We start from the raw sequence: 26,890 nt of genomic DNA on the forward strand, positions 1-26,890 counted from the left end.
ACTCGGGTTGGCCTTTCCAACAATCCAGCTCTAACCTCTGTAGTGGGCTGCGCCCTGACACACACGCACACTCCTGGGTGAAGACCCCTTCTGTCTGGGCCATCGCTGTGAATGCAGCCCAGACGTCCTGGCCTGGGATGAATGCACCCCTTCAGGCAGCAGGAACACCCAGCATCCACCCCCAGGCTCTGCCTCAACCGAGCTGTGTGACTCTGGACGGGCCACAGCACCCCAGGCCTTGGCTTCCTCACCCCCTACACCAAGGGTCAGGCCAGGCAGTCCCACGTGCCCCCAGCATCATCCACTTGGGTTCCCTGGGCTCACAGTGCCAGAAAGGGGCACTCACAAAGGACTGGGTTGGGTTTTCCCTCACCACGGTCTTCCACAGTACAAAAAAGGCAGCCCACTGCCCACTCAGCAGAGACGTGTGATGGACGCTCCTGCAGACTCTTAGCGACTCCCCTGCACACTCAGACTGAACAATAGGCTTTCTCTGAAAGTCTCCTAAATATAGACACATTCTCTGGGTGAGCAGAGGATTTCCTGAAGGGTTTTCTGGGGCAACAGACCTAAATAATAGATGGGTGTTTGGTTTGTACTTGTATATATGAGTGTGAGTGAGTGTGTGTGTGTGAGTGTATAAAAAAACAATCTGGCGATTGTGTTGGGTTTTTTCCCTGAGAACACTAAGACACCAGGAATCATTAGTCAGGCTGTCTCAGCCAATTTTCCTTTCACTGCGTCTCTTGAGTTCAAACCTTTCTTTGCTTTTAAACGAGCCCCTTTTCAGTTCTGGCTCCTCCTGCAGCACATCCAAGGCTGGCTTGCGGCTCCTGCAACTGGGGGGTCCCACCCACCTGCCCATGTCCCCTCTTTCTCCTGCCCCAAACATTAAACCTAACTCTATCTCCTTGAGCAATGTCCCTGGCCCTCTTTTCCATTCCCACGGCCACCACTGTCGTATATACACCTTCCTTTCTCTTCTAGAGCTCCACCTCTGAAGTGGTTTGTTTTTCTCTATAAATCGCCCTGCATCCCCACAGCAGGATTGGCTCCTGCCCCTCCCAGGCTTCTCTGAACCTATCAAACACAAGAACATAACAACTGTTGTTTACCAAGCCTCTGCTTCCTGCCAGTCATGGCACTGGCGTTTTCACTCACCCACCCTACAATCCTTACAATATGAATGGATCTATATTTTCGGACCAGGAAGCTGAGGCTCCGTGACAACACCTGTATTCCTGTATTCCAATCTAGTGGAATTGTGGCTCTACTGGACTAATGACTGGGGAGCGGGGGTGGAATCCGCCTCTCAGAGCCTACCACGTGGTCCTTCCACCTGCCCTTCCTCCACAGGGCTTCCCAGGTGGCTCAGACAGTAAAGAATCTGCCTGCAGTGTAGGAGACCCAAGTTTGATTCCTGGGTTGGAAAGATCCCCTGGAGAAGGAAATGACAACCCACTCCAATATTCTTGCCTGAAGAATTCCATGAACAGAGGAGCCTGGCGGGCTACAGTCCATGGGGTCGCAAAGAGTCAGACACAACTGAGCGACTAACACTTTCTTTTTAACTTCCTCCACAAGCATTCTGTAAGCTGAGTAAACCCCCACCTTATGGACACAACTCATGCTTCCACCCCCAGGCTTGGCTCACCCTGTTCTCTCTGCCAAGAATGCCCTTCTCCCAGTCTCAGCCTGCAGAAGCATCCTACCCACCGAATTCAGCTCCCTCCGTGTGTTGCTCTGCAACTTCTCAAATGTACTGCGTTTGATACACATCTCTCTCCTTTGGATCCCATGGCCCTTGGCTTCCCTCTTAAACCAATCCATGTGCTTTCCGATCCATTTCACACTGCAGCATACTCTTGGGTGGCAAGAACCAACTCATCTTTGTATCCCCACAAGTTCCACCCTAGCACTGAGACGGTCTCGCGTATAACTGATCCTCAACAAATACTTGCTGAATTGGGCAACTGTTGTAAGATGCTATCAAGGAGAAGCATGCTGAGAAAACGCAAGAATCAGAAATCACATGTCATCTTCCTCCTTATGTCCCCGAGGACTCCTTTTGTCCCCTACAAGTAGTGACTACCAGTATTAGGAAATGAATGAAAATTTCACTATTTAAATGAAAATTATTTAAGACTACCAATATTAGGAAATGAATGAAAAGTATTTAAGCACATTTAAGCTCTACAAAGTCAATTTTTCACAAATAAATTGTTAAAGAAAAATAAAAAGCTGGTCATGAAGAAGTGAGCTTTGTGTCTCTAGAAGGATTCAAGCAGTGGCTAAGTGTCCTGGGGCAGAGGTGCCTGGAGGATTCCTGGACTGGAGTGGGGACAGCGTAGATGGCTGGCTTCCTAGATCATTTGCAAACAGGATTTCAGCCACCCCCTTCCTGCTGTCAGCACACCCACTGAAGATGACAGGCATTTTCTGTCATATATCACAATTGAAAACAGTTTCCTGAAATCCTACCCCATGTCATTCTGCCAAGCATCAATGTGTCACTGAAGTTGTACAACAATTAAAAATAAGTCAAAGCAGTCAGTGAGTTCATCCTCTGATCCCAAACCCTCATTTTTAACATGAAAATCTATGTGTGACTTTTATATACTTTCCAAACCCACCAATGGAGAAGGCAATGGCACCCCACTCCAGTACTCTTGACTGGAAAATCCCATGGACGGAGGAGCCCGGTGGGCTCCAGTCCATGGGGTTGCACAGAGTCGGGCACGACTGAGCAATTTCACTTTCACTTTTCACTTTCATGCATTGGAGAAGGAAATGGCAACCCACTCCAGTGTTCTTGCCTGGAGAATCCCAGGGACGGGGAAGCCTGGTGGGCTGCTGTCTATGTGGTCGCACAGAGTCGGACACGACTGAAGCGACTTAGCAATAGCAGTAAACCCACCAAAAGCCAGCTTAATATTTAGATACTTCAAGGTGACTTAAATTCTCTATGTGTGTGCCAAGTCACTTCAGTCATGTCTGACTCTTTGCAACCCCATGGACTGTAGCCTATCTGGCTGCTCTGTCTGTGGGATTCTCCAGGCCAGAATACTAGGGTGGGTTGTCATTTCCTCCTCCAGGGGATCTTCCCAACCCAGGGATCGAACCCAAGTCTCTTACGTCTCCTGCATTGGCAGGCGGGTTCTTTACCACTAATGCCACCTACAAATTCTCTATAGTTACAGGTATTTATGTGGGCAAATATTTAAAAAGAAAGATAAGCAAATATGAGATCATATTTTGTTCTGTAACTTTAAGCAACAAGTCCTGTGATGGGAGATAAAAACCAAAATGAGGAACAAATTCAAGCAAAAGAAAATAAGCACTCTCTTCTTCTCAAGTCAAAGTTTTGTCATCACACTCTCAGAAATCTGCTATAGCCATCTTTATTAACTGCACAATCCAACTTGGAGCCAGAGGTAGAAGCTATTATAATCCTTGAAAGTAAACTGTTTATGTGTGAGTGATGGACTGTCCACCAGGAGCAACGAACAAATGCCAGGGCTTCCCAAGAGAAAGGATGCTCCTTGACCACCTTACAGTTAAAGAGGTGACTAATCTCTTCATGGAAAGCTCTGACACGCACCTTCCTTTATGTGGCACACAAAAGCTTAGTTAATTTGTCTCAGATGAAAATGCTGCACAGACAGGTAGAATCCTAATACTAAACTGAGTCATAAAAATGACTAATGAAATGTAGGACTTCTCCCCACACAGCTGCTTTGCAGGACTGTGCTATGAATCAGACGAGGTAATCTGAAGATCGCTCCCCCACACACATTCATTTATTTAGCAGATTATAAAACAGTCATCAAAGAAGGTATTCAAGAAACCTAGATGAAAAGCATGAAAATGTGGTTAGTGACCCAGACACCAGTCTTCATGTAAACAATACAGGCAAATAGTAAAGAATAATATGACTTCAAACCAACAGTGTTAAGCTTTGGGAAACTCACACCATGTGTTTCTAATTGAAATTCTTTAAATGGAACTCCATTAGAATTTTATGGAAAAGTTACTCAAACTGAACTTACACTAAAAAAAAAAAAAGTTTAATCTCCTCTATACTTTGTCTCCATAGACCTGATAAAAATAGTCATCACTGAGCTGAAATTTAAATGTGAGTTCTAGAAGCACTCCAGGCTGGCAGAACACCCAGCGATCATGATAATTCCCGGCAGATACAAGAGACCGTAAATTAATTGGCCTGAAACCTTTGCAAACTGCAGAGGCACAGAGTATCAGTGTGCACAGTAAGCGTTGGATCCAGAAAGCAGCTCTCCAAATGGTAAAATGCAGAACTTACTCCTGGTTATTACTATTCTTCCTTGGAAATTAACAACAGCTAACACTTAACCTACCCCTAGGTAAATGTGTTTTAACAAGGGTTCCCACATTTTCATTTTGCCCTGAGCCCTGCAGATGATGTAGCTCATCTGGTCTTGACATGACCATTCAATTCCTCAGATCCAGTGAGACCTAAAGTCAGCATCAACCTTTAGGCTTCCAAGTTACCTGGCTAAGAAAAAAACAAAAAACAGCTTCTCTTCCTCCAGCTAGTCTATGTAACTTCCACTTAACAATCACAGGGTCCTACTTAACTCTGCCTCAACGTTCACCCCCATCTCCCACCGCACCTGCAGACACCCGCTGCACTTGACTCTAGCTTCCTCTGCATCATCCTCCAGTCAATTTACATCCTCACCGACACCTTCCCAAAAGTCCTAGCTGATCCACTACCCTGGCAGCTAAGAGTCTAGACTTCCCTAAGAAACATGAAAAAATCAAAGTCAGTCTTCTATGCTTATAAAACTTAATTGTGTCAACAGGGTCAGGGATTCATCCATTCATTCAAAAATATTTTTGAGTATCTACCATGTACTAGGCACAGGAAAGATACAAGAAACCTTCTGGCACCTGCAGTTGACAGAAGAAACACCCTTAGAAAGCTTCACATTACCTATGGTCTTCCTTCAGGAACAGACAGAGAAGCTTAAAGGTGTGGGAAGTGGAAAAAGCTGATCAGAAGCCAGATAAAGAAGGGGTGGAAAAAATAACTTGGATCTTCTTTGTGGTTTCCAGAAGAAACAAAGATGTGCCCCCTAGAGGTTTAGACAGGGTGAATCCATCCCCAATATCCCGATTCTCACCCCTCAATGTCCCCAGACCCGCCTGCAAGACCCCTGCCAAGCCCACTCCACAGGTGCTGCTGAGCTAAAGTATGCCAGAGAAACTTCTCCCGTTTTAAAAAACCATCAGGAATGAAGATTCCACAAGGTCACACAAGATCAGAGAAGCCCTTCAAAGCCATGCGTTTTACCACCAAGTTGAGTGATGAGAACACATCAGGAGAGATGAAAGGGGAACCTGAAATGTATTCAGATCTGAAAAGAGACGGCCAAAAGCACTCATTGTATCAGCAGTAGAATGAGATGATCACGGGAATGAAGCAGAAGCTGACAGTCTTGTGCTTGTCCAGGTACACACTGGACAGAAGATACATACTGGTCCTCTAGGAACTGAGGAACTCAGAGCTGTGGGTGAGGCCACCCTGTCACTGACACCACCTTCTAGCATAGTAGGTACCTTCTGTAAACAGCATCTTTGGAAAGGGTCCTTGGAGGACCTCACTTGAGAGTCCTCAGTTAAAAGCTAAAAACATAACAAATGAAAGCTGTTGTCTTCATTACCCACAAGTCCCCCTCAATAAGAAAAAAAAACACCATATGACAAATGGCTTAGAAGAAAATTACTCAGGACTATTTTGACAATCCAGCTTTATAACTCCGTGATCCACATAGGATTTGAATGAAAGGATTATCAGAGGATGTTTCTGAGCCCTCGTGATTTGTAATTTTATTGTTCTTAAAGTAAAATTCAATGCTGCCCACTTTGGCCATAGAGCTTACCCCTTTAATCTACAAGGATGCCTTATTCATCTGCTGCAATGGTAGATTCTTCCTCTTTAATAAGACTTGTGGTTAAAGCAAATCCAAACCCTCCAAATGGGAGAATCCCTTTTCCAGCCAAACTATAAAGTCAGCACCATCCATTAATGGAATGAGAGTTTTCCCACCAGACTCTCCGAGTCCAAATTCTATCCTCAAAAGCCATTTCAAACAATTCCTATTCTAATATCTCGCCAAAGGAGAGCAAGTCCTTCCTTCAAAGCGTCACTACTCCAGACTAGGAGCTACTTGGAGATACAACCAGGCTTTACTCATGTTTGCATTTCTAGTACTGGAAAGAGAATGGCTCACGGACTGTGTTCACCAGGTGCTCCTCTGATGAATGAAAGAGCCTTGGGGCTGGGCTGCTCTTCTGGCATCTGCACATTCTTCCTTATCGTGCCTAACAAAGTATCACCGTTTCAAAAGCTAAGAACCATATACATTTATTATCTCACAGTTTCTATAAGTGAGCAGTCTGAGCACAAATCAACCAGCTCTTGTGCTTCAGGGTTTCACAAGGCTATAATCAAGGTGTCAGTGGGGCTGCAGTCTCATCTGAGGTTCAAGTGGGAAAGAATCTACTTCCAAGATCATTCAGGTTGTTGGCAGACTTCATTTCCTTGTGGCTGTCAGACTGAGCGCCCCAGCTGCATACTGGTTACCAGCTAAGGACAGCCCACAACTTCCTGCCACATGGTCCTCTGCATAGGCAAGCCACAAGCCCAATAGGGCAGCCCACTTTTTCCCAGCCAGCAGGAAGTCTCTCACTCCAGTCCACTAAGACAGAATCACACATAACATAATCAAGGAAATGACACTCTATCACTTTTGACATACTGTACTGACCTGAAGCAAGTCACAGGTTCCTCCCACACTCAAGAGCAGGGACTTCACCCACAGGGGCTACCTTACGGTGCGCAGCCACAGTCCTGGTGCTGTGGGTGTCTTGGCCTCCTCCACTGGCCGTCAGCTCCGCAGAGCAGGGTCTTAGCCATCTGTACAATGCCTTCTATATAGTACTTTATTAAAAGTTTAGTGAATTAAAATGAAAGGCTAAGCAAGTGTAAGGTATAGGCCTCTAGGGACATTTACAGAGATATAACTCACCTATAAAAATGTTAGCAGTTTTTTTGTTTTTTTTTTTTTGTAAAGTGTTTACCCATACTGAGACCGAAGGAATGAGAACTAATTTTTTTTAATCCATATTTTAAGCCATTCTTCAAATGTCTTTTCAAAATTTGAGCACCATTTTCCAGTATTGCAGCCTTGTCTACATAACATTTAAATTTCTGGATGCTTTAATCAAAAGTAACATATGGGTTTTTGGAAATAACTACGTTTGCATTGGGAAGCAAAGACAAAATACTTACTTTAACCAGGTGTAACTATTACCACAGTAACTGATAATTTAAATAAGATCCCCCCCCCAAAAAAAGTATTTCTACTTGGAGAATAAACAGATATATTTTTTAAAAACCTAATTTTCCTTCCATACACAGATAAAGTATTTTTGCATCCACTATTTTGTAGGAAAAAAAGACACGTGATGGGGAAAACAGTCCCTATTTCACAGGACAAGCAAACCAACTCCGTATTCATTCTTTTTCTACAAGAGCTCCTAGTTTTATGATAGGCAATTCCTTTCCTAAACACACATCTTATAAAAGTGTGTGTCACTGCTGAAATTCTTAACAGGGCTAATTCCAAAGATCTGATGCATTCCTCCAGCAACTTCCAGGAATGAGTCAGCAGGACCCCAAGGAATGGCCGAGCAGCACTGACCTGTCCCTTTTCCATCTGAACTTCCTCATCTCCACACAAGAAGGCTTTGTCCCTGCCAACGCTGAGGGCATGTTCTGGACTAGAGCTTGTTCTTCATTTCACTTTTAAATTATCTTGGACTCGAGAAGCAGTACCTGCCTCCAAAACAAGATGTCACATTCGCTTCTGTTCCTTTTATTAATTTTTTAATACCTTTCACATCATTCCTTGCCTGTGACGTCTTTTATTTCAGTAGACCCACTCTAAACCCAGGCTCCTCAAGCTTCCTTGTGGATCAGCTGGCTAGGTACTTGTGAAAACGAGAGTCCTGGGTGATCCCCCTGGGGGTCCACTGTGGTGGGTCTGGGATGGGGCCCTACAACCTGCATTTCTTTTTTTTTATCGGAGCATAGTTGATTTACAATGTGGTGTTACTTTCTGGTGTACACCAAAGTGATTCAGGTATATATATCTTATGTATAATATAATATAGAGAACATGTATAGAATATATATATTTTCATATTCTTTTCCACTATGGTTTATTACTAGATATTGACTATAATTCCCTGTGCTATATAGCGGAGCCTTAAAGTTCATCTATGTTATATACAGTGGTTTGTATCTGCTAATCCCAGACTCTTGCTTTGTCCCTCACCCACACCCTTTCCCTCTGGTAATCATAAGTTTGTTTTCTACATCTGTGAGCCTGTTTCTATTTCACCAATAAGTCATTCCCACCACCCACATTTCTTACATATTCCACGGGGGTTGCGAGGCAAAGGGGGGCTGTGTACCCTACAAAGCTGATAAATGTAGCTTTGAAGCGTATGAAGTGTGATTTCAATACCATCCGCAGTGAAGAACAGAACTAGGAAGGCCCACAGATACAAAACTCACATTCACGGAGAGGCAAAAATGCCTTTTCCAAGACTCCTCGGTGACTGCGCAGAGCAGACTCTGTGGCAGCACGCATGGAGGCGCCTGCTCAGGCCCGAGGCTCCCGTCTGGGATGAAGCAATGGCTCCAGTCCCTTGGGCAGAGGAGAAAACCCAAGCTTCCAGTCCCCAAGGCCTGGAGCCCACAGGAGCCAGTTTCCCTGGACTCCTCGGCGCCATGGGTGATCAAGGAGAGGGTGCATGACAGAGGATCATGGAGGGGTGGGGGAGGGAGGGGACAGGGATGCAGAAAGGGAGGAGGTGGAAGTGGGTTTGGCCAGAGCAGTGGTTCTCAAACCATAGCTATATTGGCACCCCCTGGAGTGTGCATTAAAACAGAGTGCTGGGCCCCAACCTCAAAGCTTCTAATTCAGTGAGTCCAGGATGGGGCGTGGGAGTCTGCCTTTCCAACAAGTTCCTGGGTGATGCTGCTGCCCCTGATCCAGGGACCATGCTTTGAGAACCACTAGGTCTGTGATGTGCCATTCAAGCAGACTCTTACAGGAAGATATGGGGCAACTGTACCAGAGAAAGGCTCTCAAACATTCAACAGTGGGCATTAAAAACTCTCATCCAGGAGGTTTGCTGTAATATACATTCTCTCCTAACAAAAGGAATGGCTTCCTAACATAATCTCGATTGCCACTAAGTTAAATGAATTTCAGCTGATCTTTCCCTCAAAACAAATGTGACTTCTAATACTTATTAATCAAGCAATTGAGGGTCTATTGTATATGCAGAAATGCTGAGGAGGCCAACTTCCCAACCGATAAAAAGTAAAACAAAAACAGGGACCCTGCCTGTCTTTTAACTTATCATCTGTATTATTTCACCTCTGATTACTGAGAAACTTTGGACTAAAAACACAACCTTTTCATTATCACAATAAGAAAGAGAGCTTTCTCGAAAGAAAGGTTGTCTTTGCCTGCACTCTATCTCTAGGAGAATAAAGCAAATCAATTGTGCGTTGTTGGTAATGGAAGTAAAGTGGCAATTTAGGTACTTTTGCCTGTTTTCAAGCCAACTTCTAGGAGTTGCCCCCCAGAGACTATAAAACATTGGTAAACAGGATGATCAATGTAAAGACGTGATACACAAGATCTGTGATCCCCCAAAACTTAAGAAATACATTAAGCCTTCTCACTTTCAAGACAAGAATTATACCAACACATTACAGGAAACAATTTTCACTAACAACTGAAAAATTTTCACAAAACAGTCGTAAATCATTTTAACATCACCTTATGTTTATAGGGCTCTTTGGTGCAGTATGTTCATGAGCCTCATTTTATTTGATCTTCACTACAGAATGGGAGATGTAGCCAATGGGTGCTATTAACCCCATTTACAGATAGGAACAAAATCATCTAGGTTGCCTTTGTACCTACTTCAGTTTCACCCCAAAATCTGCATGTTAGATTGGGGGGAGAAGGGGCACTGAAGAACAGAATTCAAATGCAATGCTAAAATTTTACACTCTTACTTTAATACATCCTAACTGCTCTCTGTGAGTTTCCTACAATCACAGGATTGGGATTTTTATCTTTAAACTTTTTTGAAGGATTTAACATTTTATTTTTTATTTAGTATCACGTGAAGATCCCCCTAATTGTTAACATAGCAGTAACCAGAGACTTTTTTTTTTTTGATACTCAAACTTTCATCCTAAGTCTCAGCCTCACAGTTCTGGTGAGCGTGTTATCTTCTGGCAGAGCTTGGCTGAGGCATGGAAATTCAGTTGGCATGGGGCCGGTCTGGAGATCTGGGTACAATGCAGGCAGTTGGACTGTGACCATAATTTGGGTGTGATCTTGGGTACTTCACTCTTCTATACACCGCTTTTCGCATCAATACAAATTAGCAATAAAGGGGATTAAAATTTCTATTTAAAACACTATTTTTCAATTAACAATTGAATCTGCTGTACTTCTTTACACTAACAATAAAATATCAGAAAGGGAAATTAAAAAAATAATCTCTTTTAAAAGCACATAAAAAGAAATTGATCAAGAAGGTAAAAGACTTGTATGTTGAGAACTATGAAACACTGATAAAGGAAACTGAAAATCATTTAAAGAAATGGAAATATATCCCATACTCTTGGATTGGAAGATTTAACATAATCAAAATGGCCATACTGTCCAAAGCAATCTACACATTTAATTGCATTAATTTAATTGCATTAATTCCTATAAAATACCCATGACATTTTTCACAGAACTAGAACAAATAATCCCACAGCTTATATGAAACCATAAAAGACCCCGAATTGCCAAAGTAATCCTGAGGAAAGAGAACAAAGCTGGAGGCACAACCCTCCCAGACTTCAGACAATGCTACAAAACTATAGAAATCAAAACTGTGTGATATTGGCCCAAAACTGACATATCAGTCAATGGAACTGAAGACAGCCCAGAAATAAACCCACACACCCGGTCACCCCATCAATTAATCTTCAACAAAGGAGGCAAAAATATACAATGGAGAAAAGACAGTCTCTTCAGCAAGTGGTGGTGGGAAAGCTGGACACCCACATGTTAATCAATGAAGTTAGAACACTCCCTCACACCATAAACAAAAATAATTCAAAATGGCTTAAATATGACACAACACGAAAACTCCTAGAAGACAACGCAAGTAAAACATTGTCTGACCTAGCAATGTTTTCTTAGGTCAGTCTCCCAAGGCAACAGAAATAAAAGCAAAAGTAAAGAAACGGGACCTAATTAAACCGACAAGCTTTTGCATGGCATAAACAAAATGAAAAGACAATCATAGAATGGGGAAAAATAGTTGCAAACAATGTGACCAACCAGGGCTTAATTTCCAAAATATACAAACGGTTCACACAAACTCAGTAACAAAACAACAGGAACCACCCAATCAAAAAAGAGGCAGAAGACCTAAATAGACATTTCTCCAAAGAAGACATACAGATAGTCAATAGGCACATGAAAAGATACTCAACATCAATAATTATTAGAGACATGCAAATCAAAACTACAGTGAAGTACCACCTCACACTGGTCAGAATGTCCATCATTAAAAAGTATATAATTAGCAAATGCTGCAGAGGGTGAAGAGAAAAGGACCCATCCTCCACTGCTGGTTGTCGGAATGTAAATTGGTGCAGCCACGGAAAACAGTATGGAGGTTTCTTTAAAAACTGAAACTAGAGTGGCCATATGATCTAGCAACCCCACTCCTGGGCATATATCTAGAGAAAACTATAATTCAAAAAGATACACAAACCCCAATGTTCAAAGCAATACGATCTACAATAGCCAAGACACAGAAACAGCCTAAATGTCCATCAATAGATGGCACGGATGGATCTGGAAATCGCACTTCACACTAAACGAAGGAAGTCAGACGAAGACAAGTACCATACGGTATTATTTATATGTGGAAATACATACGTTGATACAAATGAACGTATTTACACAACAGAAACAGACTCACAGACATAGGAAACAAACATGATTAACAAAGGGGAAAGGGGATGGGGAGGGGTCAATCAGGAGTCGGGATTAGCAGATACAAACTACTATATAGAAAATAAACAATAACATTCTACTGTATAGCACCAGGAATTATATTTGACATCCTGGAATAAACCATTATGGAAATGAATATGAAAAAGAATGGATGTGTGTATCTCTGAATCACTTTGCTGTATGCCAGGAACTGATACAGCATTGTAAATCAACCATACTTCAGTTTTTTTAAAAAAAAGTTCAACAAAACAACAACAACAAAATTCTTTTTCCATGCTTTCAAACTAGTGATGAAAAATACCAAATCCTATACTGTGTTTATTCCTTAGTAATAAAATCCACTTCTATCCGTAACTTCCCTATTTATGGTTTTCCATAAGACCTGACAGGGGCTCCAGCCCCGTCTCCCTTACCACCTATTACTCTAGCTCTCACTGACAACCCAGCAAAACTCACATCTGGAGTCCTGTACAGGGTCAGGCCTACTCCCAGCCCGAGGCCCTTGTGTTAGCTGTTCTCTTGGCTGCAAAAGCCCTTCCTCCACACCCTTTCATACCACACAGGTCTCATAAGTCATTTCCTTATATAAGGAAAGGTGGACCTTTCCTTACTCCACCCCTCTCTCCCAGCCCCCACCACTCTTGAGCCTATTGCCCTGGTTTTTTTCCTTCTTTGTACTTAATACCTTCTGTGAGGCATTAACTAGCACACAGGGACTGAGTGAAAGTATAACAAATGAATCATTCATTCATTCACTCAATCATTCCATCCCGTCCTTCCTTCCCTGAAAGTCCATGTACTTACTAGGTCCTGAGGATAAAAAGACAGTTATGGTATGATCCCTCCCCTCACAGATGGAGCTCACATTCCAGCTGGGAAGCACACAGCCACCCAGGCACACGTGCAGCTGTGATACAATGTGGAAACGGGTAAGACAGAAGAGGATTTGTATGCCTGATATTCACAAGAATGACCTGAATTGGGTTGGGTGATGACTGACCCTCTGCCCATTCATTTCATTCATCCAGGTTGAAAAAAATCTCAGAAGAGTTAGGTAACTTTAAACTACACAGTCAGTAGCAGAGTCAAAAGCGCCCCCACTCTTGAACCAATGTAGCAAATGATTCATCAAGGTGAGGTGGTACCTCTGAGCCGATTTAAATAGCTTTTATAATGAAATATTTTGAAGATGCTAATTGTTAACTGTCCACGTGAGATGGTGTTAAGATAAAACACATATCAGTGACAGGATGGCAATTCTACTTTTAATTTATAATAGTAACAATAATAAACTGAAGTTCCTGCAAGACTAAAAGGGAGATTGGAATTGTTTGGTAATCTTATAAGAAATACAAACATTTTAAAGTCTACAAAGACAAAGGGTCCTTATTATTATATTTTCCTTATTTTATTATCCTCTTTTCCTCCTGTAGTTTTTTGCTGGTTACATCTTCTATCCTCTGTAAAGATGCTTCCTTAATTCATTACCAAAATACCTCTGAAGGTTCCTCTTCAACCATTTAGTTCTCACCTTTAAATAATTGATGAGTAAATCAACCACATCAACTTCAGTTAAAAACACCTCCCTCCAATTTGTCTTTCCATCCATTAACCAAACTCATCTTCCTCTGGTTGAGCAGAACCAAGAGCATGTATTAAAAAACCAGCCTATCCATCTCCTAATTTACAAAACACAACATTTCACAAACTGTTTACTTAGGTCCGTGCCAACAATATTACTCAAATGTGGAGTGAAAAAACCACAGGGACTAGTGTAGTTGGCCAAGAGCAGTATTTGGGGATCTAAAATTACAGGGAAAATCATACAACATTCATTATACTTAGTCCCAAATCTCTATCAGATGATGTTGAGCAGAAAGATTCTAAAATTGGCAGTGAGAAAGGAAAAGCTGTCTTACGGTTTGGGCCATGCCAGGGTAGCCTTCAGAGAAGCAGGAGGAAATGGAATAAGGTGGTGTGCCCTTGAAAATCTGTCATAATAAGCAGTGTCCGTCGGGCAAGGGATAAACACACAGAAATATATAGTGGAAAGAAAACCAAAAGGGAATTACCACCCAAAGGTGAGAGGAAACAGAAAAGGAAGTGGAATTCTTTATGTAGTATTTAGAGGAAAGTATTTACAACACAGCAAAATCAGAGATACTTGTTCAATTCAATTCTACTCAATTCAGTTAGCATATGTCCTACGGCAAGGAAGGGAGCCTGGGTACTTAAAATGATACAGAAAATCCTGCTTCCCAGGAGGTCCACGCTGATGGTGGGGGCAGATGCCTCTCCTACCTGGTCCAGTCATACCCAGAGCCAAGTGAGAGTGCAATCAGAGTGCTCCAGAAGAGGGGAAGAGAGAAGAACAGAAGAACAGGGCATCTGCGAAACACCAAGAGGGGTGTGTAAAACGCTGGGGTGCCCACAAGGGGGAACCCCCCTAAACAGACCAACAGGAGCCCTTGAGAGCTCACATCTGGTAAATACTATTGTATGGGGGGACAGCTGCTCTCTAAGCGCTCTTTGTGTATTAATTCATCCGGTCCCCTAGCAGCCTCTAAATGATGGCAAAAACCATCATCACACCTACAATGTGAATGGGGTAACTTAGCCTTGCCCCAAGGTCAAGTCCAAGATCAAAGAGTGAGGATGTGTTGGCAAAGTGTTAACATCAAGTTAGGTGCCTTGTATTCTAGCTCCAAAGACTGAACTTGTAACCAAGGAACTCCACCACCTCTAGTTCAGGGCAAGTAAAACTCTGGCCCAATAAGGAGAGAAAGAGGAGGAAGGCAGAAAGGTGGGTATGATGGGGGAGTAACAGACGGCATTTTCTTCACGTTGTCTTGGGTCTAAATGACAGTGTGCACACAAATGCTCACTGGCCACTGGACTGTGCCTACATGAGATGTTCAACCTGAATAATAAGCTGAGCAAACAGGTGCACGAAAGCATATACAAATACAGCTCTGTATTTTTCCATAAGTACCAAAACAACCAATTTGTGTCACATCAACAAATTATGTACTGTTTTCTTTCCACTAGGAAGACAGGAAACATCATTAGTAAAACATGCAGTTAAAGCAAGATAAGACCTTCGTCTCTCCCTTATCCATAAATCATTGTGCTTAATTACCACGTCAGGGAGGTTTTAAAAACATGAGCCCAATGAGCAGCTGCTGGATGTATTATTGTCTGCATTTCTGTGTATTTAAAATATTTTATAATTAAAAATAAAACAGTAGGGAAAAAAGCACCCAACATGTTCCAAAGTGTTTAAACCTTTTTTAAAACCACTTTATTTAACCACCATTAACAATTTTTTATCATTAACAATTTTTGCAAATTTCTAACGCTTATAAAAATACACGTATGGGGACTTCCCTGGTGGTCCAGTGGTTAAGAACCTGCCTGCCATGGCTTCCATTCCTGGTCCGGGAAGATCCCACACGGCTCGTGGCAACTATGCCCTTGTGCCACAACTAGTGAGCCTGAGCTCTAGAGCCTGCCCATGAGCCAAAACTGCTGAGCCCGTGCACCACAACTATTGAAGCCCTTGAACCTAGAGACTGGCTCCAAAGAGAAACCACCGAGATGAGAGGCCAGCACACTGCAACTAGAGTAGCCTCCACTCATTGCAATAGAGAAACCTCGCATGCAGCAATGCAGACCTAGCACAGCTAAAAATAAATGTCATTTTTAATGTATTTATCATTCAACTAACTAAAGAAAAACTGGGTGTAATAACCCTATATGCAGAATCTCTTTAAAGCAGACCAAGTGGAAAAGGCCAGAGGTATAACCAAAATCACCAGTGGCCAATTCCTTACATTTCCTGCTCCTTGGAGCAGCCCAAGCTTCTGCACTAGGGAAGAAGCCACATTCCATCCACAGTCACAGACTGAGGGGGACGGTCCCAACTGAGCCTCTACCCACCCACCCTCGGGTCACTGCAAGGGAATCCCCAAGTGCCTAGGGATGGCCCAGGGCTCTGAGTAGCCCACTTCTCAAGCCTAGGTGCAGAGCATCTATGGATGCTACTGTGAGTTGAATGATTCCCCCGACAAAGAACTAGAGTCCTGATCCCTAGTACCTGAGTATATGACCTTATCTAGTGATGCTCAGTCACTCGGTAGTGTCCAACTCCTTGTGACCTTATCTAGAGCTAGGATCTTTACAGAGGTGATCACATCCAAACAAGGTCATTGTTCAGTTCAGTCACTCAGTCGTGTCCGACTCTTCTCGACCCCATGAATTGCAGCACGCCAGGCCTCCCTGTCCATCACCAACTCCCAGAGTTCACCCAGACTCACGTCCATCGAGTCAATGATGCCATCCAGCCATCTCATCCTCTGTCGTCTCCTCCTCCTGCCCCCAATCCCTCCCAGCATCAGAGTCTTTTCCAATGAGTCAACTCTTTACATGAGGTGGCCAAAGTACTGGAGTTTCAGCTTTAGCATCAGTCCTTCCAAAGAAATCCCAGGGCTGATCTCCTTCAGAATGGACTGGTTGGATCTCCTTGCAGTCCAAGGGCCTCTCAAGAGTCTTCTCCAACACCACAGTTCAAAAGCATCAATTCTTTGGCGCTCAGCCTTCTTCACAGTCCAACTCTCACATCCATACATGACCACTGGAAAAACCATAGCCTTGACTAGACGAACCTTTGTTGGCAAAGTAATGTCTCTGCTTTTGAATATGCTATCTAGGTTGGTCATAACTTTCCTTCAAGGAGTAAGCGTCTTTTAATTTCATGGCTGCAGTCACCATCTGCAGTGATTTTGGAGCCCCCCAAAATAAAGTCTGACACTGTTTCCCCATCTATTTCCCATGAAGTGATGGGACCAGATGCCATGATCTTCATTTTCTGAATGTTGAGCTTTAAGCCAACTTTTTCACTCTCTACTTTCACTTTCATCAGGAGGCTTTTTAATTCCTCTTCACTTTCTGCCATAAGGGTGGTGTCATCTGCATATCTGAGGTTATTGATATTTCTCCCAGCAATCTTGATTTCAGCTTGTGTTTCTTCCAGTCCAGCGTTTCTCATGATGTACTCTGCATAGAAGTTAAATAAGCAGGGTGACAATATACAGCCTTGACGTGTTCCTTTTCCTGTTTGGAACCAGTCTGTTGTTCCATGTCCAGTTCTAACTGTTGCTTCCTAACCTGCATACACATTTCTCAAGAGGCAGGTCAGGTGGTCTGGTATTCCCATCTCTTTCAGAATTTTCCACAGTTTATTGTGATCCACACAGTCATAGAATTTGGCATAGTCAATAAAGCAGAAATAGATGCTTTTCTGGAAACAAGGTCATTGGGGTGAGCTCTAATCTGATATGATTGGTGTCCTTATAAAAAGGGGCAACTTGGACCTCAAGATAGACATGCATAGACGAAAGGAAAATGAGGTGAAGAAACACAATGAGAAGACAGCCTTCTGCTAGCCAGGGAGAAAGGCCTGGAACAGATCTTCCCTCACACCTTCACAAGCAATCAGCCCTTCTGACATCTTGATTTTGGACCTCCAACCTCCAGAGCTCTCATTTCTGTTGGTCTAAGCCACCCTTTTGGAGAAGGTGATGGCACCCCACTCCAGTACTCTTGCCTGGAAAATCCCATGGTCGGAGGAGCCCATTGGGCTGCAGTCCATGGGGTCTCGAAGAGTCGGACAGGACTGAGCGACTTCACTTTCACTTTTCACTTTCATGCATTGGAAAAGGAAATGGCAACCCACTTCAGTGTTCTTGCCTGGAGAATCCCAGGGACAGGGGAGCCTGGTGGGTTGCCATCTATGGGGTCGCACAGAGTCGGACACGACTGAAGTGACTTAGTAGCAGCAGCAGCAGGGAATTCACACAGTGAACTCTGGAGGGGAAAGTCGATCCAAGGCAGGGAGGGCTGTCGGGGGAGCTGAAGACCAAGACCTCAAGAGAGAGATTTCAGCATCGGGCTGTCCAGGAAGCAGCAGAAAGAACAACAAACTAAGAGCCATAGAGCTGGGTGGGGTCTGGGCCCTGCCCCCCACTTAAACAGGGGTAATAAATCATGCCTGCCTGGCCTACACCCCCAGGGATGTGGAGGTCAAGGAATGCTCTCCAGTGCCGGCTTGGCAGCACATATACCAACACTAGAAAGACACAAAGATAAGGATGATCCCTGCACAAGGATAAAATGCAAATTCATGAAGCATTTTGCATGAAGCAAAATGCAAACTTCATGAAGAAGTTTCTTTTTTTTTAAGTAAAAGAAATAGAATGCCCTCTGCAGGCTCCAAAGAACTGCACAAACGTGCACAAATCACCCTCCCTCCTCAGCAGATCTTCAGCTTCTGCTGTGATTTTGCTCTCTGTTGCCAGAGTGGTAACGCCACCCTTGTAACGCCACCCTGCTCATCACTCGGAAGGACTTGGAAGCAAAATGTGCATTTTAGGAAAACTGAATTCGAGCTCCCAAACATGTTTGAGTCTGTTTGGAATATCCAAGACAACAAATAATAGGGTCAGAAACAGCAAACTCCTGCGGTGGCCAAAGGTCCTTTCACCAAGTCAGGCTTCCGAAGGTCCCAGGGTTCACTGGACAGAGAAACAGTTCCCTGACGCCTGCCAGGCAGCGACGGGGTGCACAGGCTGGCCCGGGGGACTTCAGGGCTTCGCCACAAAGGTTTAAGTATGATCACAGCCCAGAATTTATGGTTCCTAAATGTTTGTTTTAACCAGCGCTGAGAACACATATTTGACCCAGTGTGAACTTGACCTCTGGGTCCTTCTCCCTTCTCTGGGCTGTCTGTGCCGCACGACAAGATTTTTCCAGCCAACCCTTGGGCCCCTGCTCCTTGCACTGGGGCCGGGGCCGCCCTCCCAGCAGCTGCCACAGTAAACCTCATGGCAGATCTACCGGCAAGGCAGCTGTCAATGGCCATAGCAGGCTGACGAAAAATGTGTGATCACTCCAGGCCCACTCCCACACTTAGCCAGCACAACACTGAGCCAAGAGGCATAGGAGCCTCTCCATCACCTGGAACTCTAGCCACACTGCACATTCATGGATGGTGCTGCACACTCATGGACGATGCCCTCGATGCCCACAGCTCCAAGAATCAGGGCATGCAAGACTCTGTCTCTTCTGTATATAATTAAGGAAAATGTCTAAAGTTGGCTTTTTTTTTTTCCTCCAAAGCACTGTGGGCTGAATGCCAGTGGAAAAGCAATGGAATATCGATTTTCTGTTTCTTGCTAAGCAGAGAACAAGTCATTTGATGTGCCATGAGTTAAGTGAGTAAAAACAGACTCTGCGCGCCCTACAGCTGGCTGCATTTCTCCTCTATTCATAGACCCTGGCACATGGTAAAAGCTCAACAGATACCCATTAAATAAATGAAAGAACCATCCATGCATTTAGGCAGGGCCTGCCCTGTGCCAGGCACCAGCTTTGGATTCAGATCTGCTGTCTTTCCTGTTCCGTCCACCTCACTCTGCCAACCCGGCCTCAGTCTCATCTCGCCTTTCTTCTTTTGTGTTGTCTGTTCCCAAGTCCGGTCTCCTCTTTAAAGCTGAGCCCACTGGCAGTGTTTCTCTCTGGCCTGCACTTACACTGAGAGGGGGACAAAAAGATTGGAACAACCAATCTGGTGGGTTCAATTTAGGCAGAGGGGAAAAAAATGCAAAAATGGGGAAAGAAAAAAAAAACCTGTTAAAACCCTCGCAATAAATGTGAAGCCCTTAGAAAGAAAAGAGGTGCAGTACCATCTTCTTTGCCCAAAATGGACACCACTCTCAGCAGCCACTCCATGCATGTGTGCAGCTCAGTCACTTCAGTCGTGTCTGACTCTTTTGTGACCCCAGGGACTGTAGCCCACCAGGCTTCTCTCTTCATGGGGATTCTCCAGGCAAGAATCCTGGAGTGGGTTGCCACGTTCTCCTCCAGGGGATCTTCCCAACCCAAGGCTCAGACCCCCATGTCTTATGTCTCCTGCATTGGCAGGCGGGTTCTTTACCTCTAGCACCACCTGGAAAGCCCTAGTCACTCCACGTTAATAACTAAAATGCCATGTCTCGCGCGCTGGGATTTCAACTCCTAGAGACCCATACACAAAGAGTGTTTGCAAGAGCAGCATTAATATGCGATGGGGCATCTCTACATGGAGGCTGGGTGGCGAAGCCCTCAGAGCTGCCCTTGTGGACACCCACAACCAGTCTCTGCCCGTGTGGGTCTGCGGCTGCTCGTTTCACATCTCTCTGATTGGCAATTTCAGATTCGCTAAATCTTCAGTGTGCAGAAGCATTTGTCCGTGGCCCATTTAAATTAAGCCTCAATCAGCTAAAATCAATCCAGTCTGCCTCGAAGGGACACCTCGTTTTCTCACAAGATTAAGCAAACTGAACAACAGAAACATATCCCATCTCCTATGCAGAAACATTTTTTTGCATCAACTGGAAAACAGCCTCTACAAATTTAAATTCTTCAATTAAATCCTTTCAATTATCCTGAAAATAGAATTGACAATTAGCATCCTCGGCGTTAATGTGCACATTCAAATTGCATACACACGGTATGAGGACTCCTACCTTTTTATTTGAAGTATAGTTATTTTACAGCAGTGTGTTAATTATATGATGACTACTATCTTAACAGGAAAATTGATGTTGATGTGCCATTGCCTTTGGTATTTGTAAGTGTAACAAACCATACCCAAGTGTAACTGTTCAGTCTCAGCATAATAAGGAAGTGAGAGGGGAAAGAGACCACAGACCGATTTCTTTTGTAGCCTAAATTTCACTAGTATTTACCAAAGTGGTTGTAGTCACAAAAACCGGTATCAGAATTTTTTCCATTCAAATGATGAATGCCTTAGGGAGTATTTTCCATCTGAACAGCAAGCTTTACACCGAGAGAACTAGAGATACACAAATAATCAAATATTTAGTTCCTTTTAAAGTTCTTTTTAAAATAAATCATTCTGCGCTACAGAACAATCCAATTTACTTTATTTCTTTTTTCTCAGTAATCAAAGCCAGGCAGTATGGAAGTGACTGGCTTTTTCATCTCTTCCTTTTTTTTTAATTCATCTATATTGAAGTATAATTAATAAAAATTGTATATATTTAAGGTGTATGACGATGTTTTGATATATGCACACACTATAAAATAAACATCACAACCAAGCTAATGAACATAACCCTCACCACACAGGTGACATTTTTTGTGTGTGGTGGGAACACTGAGGAAATTACAAGTTTATAATACACTATTGTTAACTACAGTCACACTGCTATACATTAGATCTTCAGAATTTATTCATCTTAAGGGACTAAAACTGTGCACTCCTTGACCACAGTATCTCTGTATTTCCCCCTCCCCCAACCCTAAACTACTTTAAAAATGTACTATAAAAAGGGATCCACATGTACATTCTTTGAAAAGAAGTTGACGACAATAGGAAACATACATATGGAAGGGGCTTCCCTGATGGCGCAGTGGGTAAAGAATTCGCTTGCAATCCAGGAGACACAGGAGCCATGGGTCAAGAAGATCCCCTGGAGGAGGGCATGGCAACCCACTCCTATATTCTTGCCTGGAGAATCCCGTGGACCGAGAAGCCTGGTAGGCTACTGTCCAAAGAGTCACAAAGAGTCAGATACGACTGAAGCAACTTGGCACACACGCACACACGTTCATATGGAAAAAAAGAAAACTGAATAATGGATAAATGAGACAAGGTTTACTTGGCTTGATTCAATAATAAACTCTAACAATCCTTCTGGTTTCATCGAGGCTTTCAAACCTATAATTCTCTTTCACCTTCATACGAGCAACAATCCTGCAAAATATTCAACTTTTTTTTTCCTTTGGCCTCACTGCCTGTGAGATTTTAGTTTCCTGACCAGGGATCAAACCTCAGCCTCTGCAGGGAAAGCATGGCGTCTTAACCACTGGACCACCTGGGAAGTCCCAATAGTCAAGTCTTTAGCAGTCATTTCACAATAGGAAAATATAAGGGTCACAGAGGTCAAATGAATTCCCCAAGGCCACACAGCTAGTGAAGGCTTGAGGATTTAAACTCAAGTTTCCTGAATCCAAGGCCAAGGGTCTTTCCCAGTGTCACACTGTTCAGCCACGGACACAAGTTTCACTGCATCAATGGTAACCCTGGTTTTCCCATGTGAAGGCAAAAGGCTCCCTCGTCTCTGGCTCTGACAGACAAACACAAGGCCCCCACTGAAACTTACCATTGAGCAGATATAGTACTTTGGAATGAGCACTGACCTAACACAGCATCATTTTTAAAAACACAATTATTCTTGAAAGGAGTTGTGATTTAAGCTTCCAGCCTTGGGGCCTGAATTAATTTGTCAGATTGGGCAGTACTGGAAGGCTAATGTTGCACTGATTACTTAAATCCTGGTGCTGTCCAAGCGCTACCTTCTAGCAGCTGGAAGGATAACTTGAACCAAAAGTCGCAAGCATTGTAATAGGTATTATGAGACTAAACCATGGTGTAACATCCTCTGGAATGCTGCGGATGGTAACTATTCAACCCTAACTCTTCTGACTGGTCGGAGAAGGCAATGGCAACCCACTCCAGTACTCTTGCCTAGAAAATTCCATGGACGGAGGGGCCTTGTAGGCTGCAGTCCATGGGGTCACTAAGAGTCAGACACGACTGAGCGACTTCACTTTCACTTTTCACTTTCATGCATTGGAGAAGAAAATGGCAACCCACTCCAGTATTCTTGCCTGGAGAATCCCAGGGACGGGGGAGCCTGGTGGGCTGCCGTCTATGGGGTTGCACAGAGTCCGACACGACTGAAGTGGCTTAGCAGCAGCAGCAGCTTCTGACTGGTAGCCTTTTGCAGCCTTATCTTTTTCTGGGTCATCAGAGGGCAACTCTGGCTAAACCTAGGCACAACTCATGCCCTTGCCCCGTCACCTGGAGAAGCAGGAAGCATAAAGTGATTCCTCAATACAAGGATACTCTCCTTCCAGAGCATCTTTGGATCACCAAATCCCCAGACAACCTAAGAATGGGGTATTACTATTATCTTTTCAGAGAGGGCACTCAGTTGAATAGCTTACCAAGGAAACTTCTTTGACAGTCTTAACATATTCTAACAGGCATCAAGGAGCACTCACCCATGACCTATAAAAGAATGCTCTCTATTTTCACTCCTTACCAGCAGTACCCCACTTTACACAGCAGCAGTGCTGTCATGGATGGGCTGTCTCCATGTAACAGGCAAACCATATCATATCAGGTTTTGAGCCGGAGTTACTGAAGGGAGGAGAGGATGTGTAATTTGACCCAAGCAATTGTAAACTCAGGAAAATACTGGTGCACTATTGTCAAGTGTAATCTAAGAAGAAGTGAAGGGTTATGAGTTAATCTAAAATGCCTACAACCCTATTTCTGATCTAGCCGTTTGAGTTCCATAATGAGGAGGCTGATTAGTGAGTTCATGTCTGCCACTACTCCTTGATCACAGCCAAACCATAACCCGTCTGGACATCGCTCTTTCCAAAACTAAAGTCACTATGCCAGAATCCTATTTCTTTCAGGGACTGAAGGCACCTTTCAACAAGCAAGTTCACCAGAATAACTGTAATAGAAAAAAAATTTTTAATTTATTCACCAGTATTTTGAAATCCAAACCATATACAAGACAAATTGCTTAATTTGATTTATGACACTGAATACTAGTAAGCAACTAAAATTTTGGACGATTCTAATCCACATGTTTATGGTTCAAGCTCTGTGCAGAGAACACCTAAGAATGCTTAACTTTTTCTGAATGGAAATAAGATTTCTTTATTTCCAATTAGCACCAAGACAGAATCAACTTGTCAAGAGGATTCTCGAACTATATTGAAACTTCCACAATGCAGAGGGGAAATAGTTTCTGATGTTCTCAAATCTATATGCATCATTAATACATTTCAAAACACTGCTAAGCATGTGTATTAGTTTGAGAAGCCCTGCAGGAAAACCCACCTGTCAGTTCTGATAAACAGTAGAGTGGTTACCTCCTGGGAACCGACCTCGAGGATGGCAGATTCTGATTGCCATTGTCAGAAAGCTTTAACACTACTGATTCCAGAGCAGGGCCTCCTACTTACCATTCCCTTCCTGCCATCAACGTAAAGAATGTTTTTCATTGGTCGATATCCACGTTTAAGTTAATTGTACCGGTTCTGCCATACTGCACATCTCCAATGAGAATTTTCTTCCTAGCCCCCCATGGGTGTAACAGAGGTTGAATGCAGGGGAATCTTGGATGCAAGGCACAGTTGTATCCAATGAACTGGTATTGATACTGTCATTACTTTGGCCCAGCCCTTCCTAGGTGGTGACGAGGCTGCAGGTAACTGGGTGGACTGCACTGCAGGTATCAACTTCCTCAGGGCAGCATTAGCCTCTTCAGATGCCCTCTATGTGATCCCCACCCCCATGTGGACTGACCCACGTGGCTTACTGTGCAGGGTAGCTAGGAATATGTACACTTACGTTTGGTGCACCTCTGGGAGCCAGGGGCCTTACTCCAGCCATGACAGCACTGCCCACCACAGACATTGACCCTGAAACAAAGCAAGACCCCTGAGTCCAGCAGTAGCAACACTCTTGCAGAGAACCCAAGCCTCCATTGGACTCCTGCAAGCCCAGCCTCCTGCTTCCACCTTCCTCTAGCTTCCAGAGAGTCCTAACAGGTACCCAGGAAGCCCAACCCAAAGCTGCCCAGGTAGAAGGGGAAGGACAGGAGATCAGAGCGGGATGGGAGAATCAAATCCTGCACAGCCTGGAACTAGACGGGAGAACAAGGTCCAAACTAACGGTTTTCTTACAAAAGTAAAGTAAAGCCAATTGTATTTTGTATATTATCTGTGACCACATTTTAAATTGAATCTGAGTTTCAGAGAGAGGCGTCCAAAGAGAGGTGAGATCACAAGGCCTGGAACCACCCTTGAAGGAAAAAAAAAAAAAAAGCAAAACAAGTTTCCCTCCACACCCTCAACCTATGATTAATGGGGAGGGGGGCAGGGAGGATGTTTAGGAAAGCCCAATAACAGAAACCATTGAACTGAAATTCTTGTCAATGCTAAGACATCCCCGTCCCGGGAAAGCAGACCCCACAGGTGCAGGGAAGCCAAGCCCACAATTACTAGGATGCTGAAAATTCTAGGTTACAGAACAGAGGCTGGATCTTTATAGGCAGCCCTCCTCCAAACTTTTTTTTTTTTTTTTCCCACTAGCTCAAAAAAAAAAAAAAATTAAACTAAGTTGCAAAGGGAAGTTTAATTGATGATGGGGGATTAAGCTGTAGTGACTTCATGTTTACGCCCATCTTCTAAGAGTAGTTTGGTTCGCGCACAGTAGGTTACGCCCCAGGCAGAAATGCCTTTTGTGTTTACCCGCAGCTCAGTAACAATGTGATCGGAGTTTTTATGCTCCGAGTTCCCCTGCTTCCCCGCACTCCGCTCTTCCTGCCGCACTCCCGGGAAGGAAGGCAGAGGCGGGCGGGGAGGAGACAGCAGACTCACGGCGGACGATACCCCCGGTCACCGCGGGGCTCCGAGGGGCCAGACCCCGCGTGTCCCCGCGCGGTCAGCGCGCGCGAGCAAGGAGGGAGGGGGCGTGTGGGCTTACCCCTGCAGCTGCTGCTTCTGGTGAACCTGCAGCCTCGAGCCCCCGCCGCTCTGGGTCTCCTGCGGCACCTTGGAGCGCATCGCTTGCCTGCCCTGTTTGGCGAACGGGGCGGCCGCCGGGTGACCGCCGGGCTTGGGGTGGAGCGGCCCGCCGGGGCCCCCGGGACGCGCCGGCTCCGGCGGTGGCGGTGGCGGCCGGAGCCCCTGCAGGGCCGCGCCGCCGGGCGGGCTGGTGCGCCGAGTCCGCTCCGAGGGGGCCCCGGCGCCGGCCGAGCTGCGGCTGTACCTGGCGTTGAGCGCGACGTTGAAGGTCCGCGGGCGCGGGGGCCCGCCCAGGGGCAAGGCGCCCGCCGCCAGGCCGGGGCCCGGGCGCACCACGTACGTGATCCTCCGCACCCGGCCGTGCGCCGATGAGGCCAGCAGCCCTGCCCACAGCAGGAGCCCCCACCTGAGCCAGGCCCCCGCCATCGCGGGCCCCAGCCGGCGCCCCTGGCCCCCGCCCCCGGCCGTGCCGCTTGCTCGGTGCGGCCGCTCACGCGCGCTCAGGATCCCCCGGAGGACGGCCGGGAGCCCGGGAAAGGCGGGGAGGAGGAAAACTCGGTTGCAAGAGAGGAAGTTCCGCGGGCGGCTGAGCAGCCCCAGACCCCAGCCGAAAGCGGCGGGGAGGAGGGGGCGGGGTGGGGGTGGGGAGCGCGGGGTCGGGAGGGGAGGGGCGCGGGCCGCGCAAGGTGAGGGTCGGCTCGCCCAGCCGCGGGCTCAGGGGGTGCCCGCCCGGGACCCGGCGAGAGTGGGCGAGGGCGGTGTGAGCGCGCGGGACGCTCAGCGGCAGCCCCGGCTGCAAAGTCTTTAAAAAGTTTCTCTCGCCGTGGAACCGAGTGTCAGATCTGAACAGCCAATCTGGCAGACGTGACGTCAGGCAGTAAATCCTAATTGGGGAAAGCGTGAGATGAGCCCGAAAACGCGCCGCCACCCTCCACATCCACAGAGATTGTGCCTGTGGGTCGGCAAAGGCAGAGGATCCCGTCTCCCGTGGAAAGGACAAAGGACACGGCAAAGTCACTGGCTGGTCCTTTCCTTCTAGAAGCCCCAAAAAA

At 45.1% G+C, this 26,890-nt stretch overlaps 1 protein-coding gene across 5 annotated transcripts in view; it reads right to left on the reverse strand.

The window, feature by feature from the left end:
* The window catches only part of LTBP1 (latent transforming growth factor beta binding protein 1), a 456,910-nt gene extending 430,297 nt beyond the window's left edge, over positions 1–26,613 (reverse strand). For 2 of the 5 annotated variants that reach the window (XM_070379747.1, XM_070379743.1), the window contains exons 1-2: positions 25,798–26,607; positions 24,661–24,731 (exon numbers count right to left, since the gene is read on the reverse strand). In XM_070379747.1, coding sequence (XP_070235848.1) covers positions 24,661–24,731; positions 25,798–26,264 — 538 coding nt within the window. In that variant the 5' untranslated portion in view covers positions 26,265–26,607. Of the gene's footprint in view, positions 1–24,660; positions 24,732–25,797 lie in introns of all 5 variants that reach the window. The other 3 variants (XM_070379745.1, XM_070379744.1, XM_070379746.1) reach the window with 3 other exon arrangements.
* Between the last annotated feature and the right edge of the window lie 277 nt (positions 26,614–26,890).

Source organism: Bos mutus, chromosome 11 (genome assembly GCF_027580195.1).
Source record: "Bos mutus isolate GX-2022 chromosome 11, NWIPB_WYAK_1.1, whole genome shotgun sequence".
In the NCBI taxonomy this organism is placed as follows: domain Eukaryota; kingdom Metazoa; phylum Chordata; class Mammalia; order Artiodactyla; family Bovidae; genus Bos; species Bos mutus.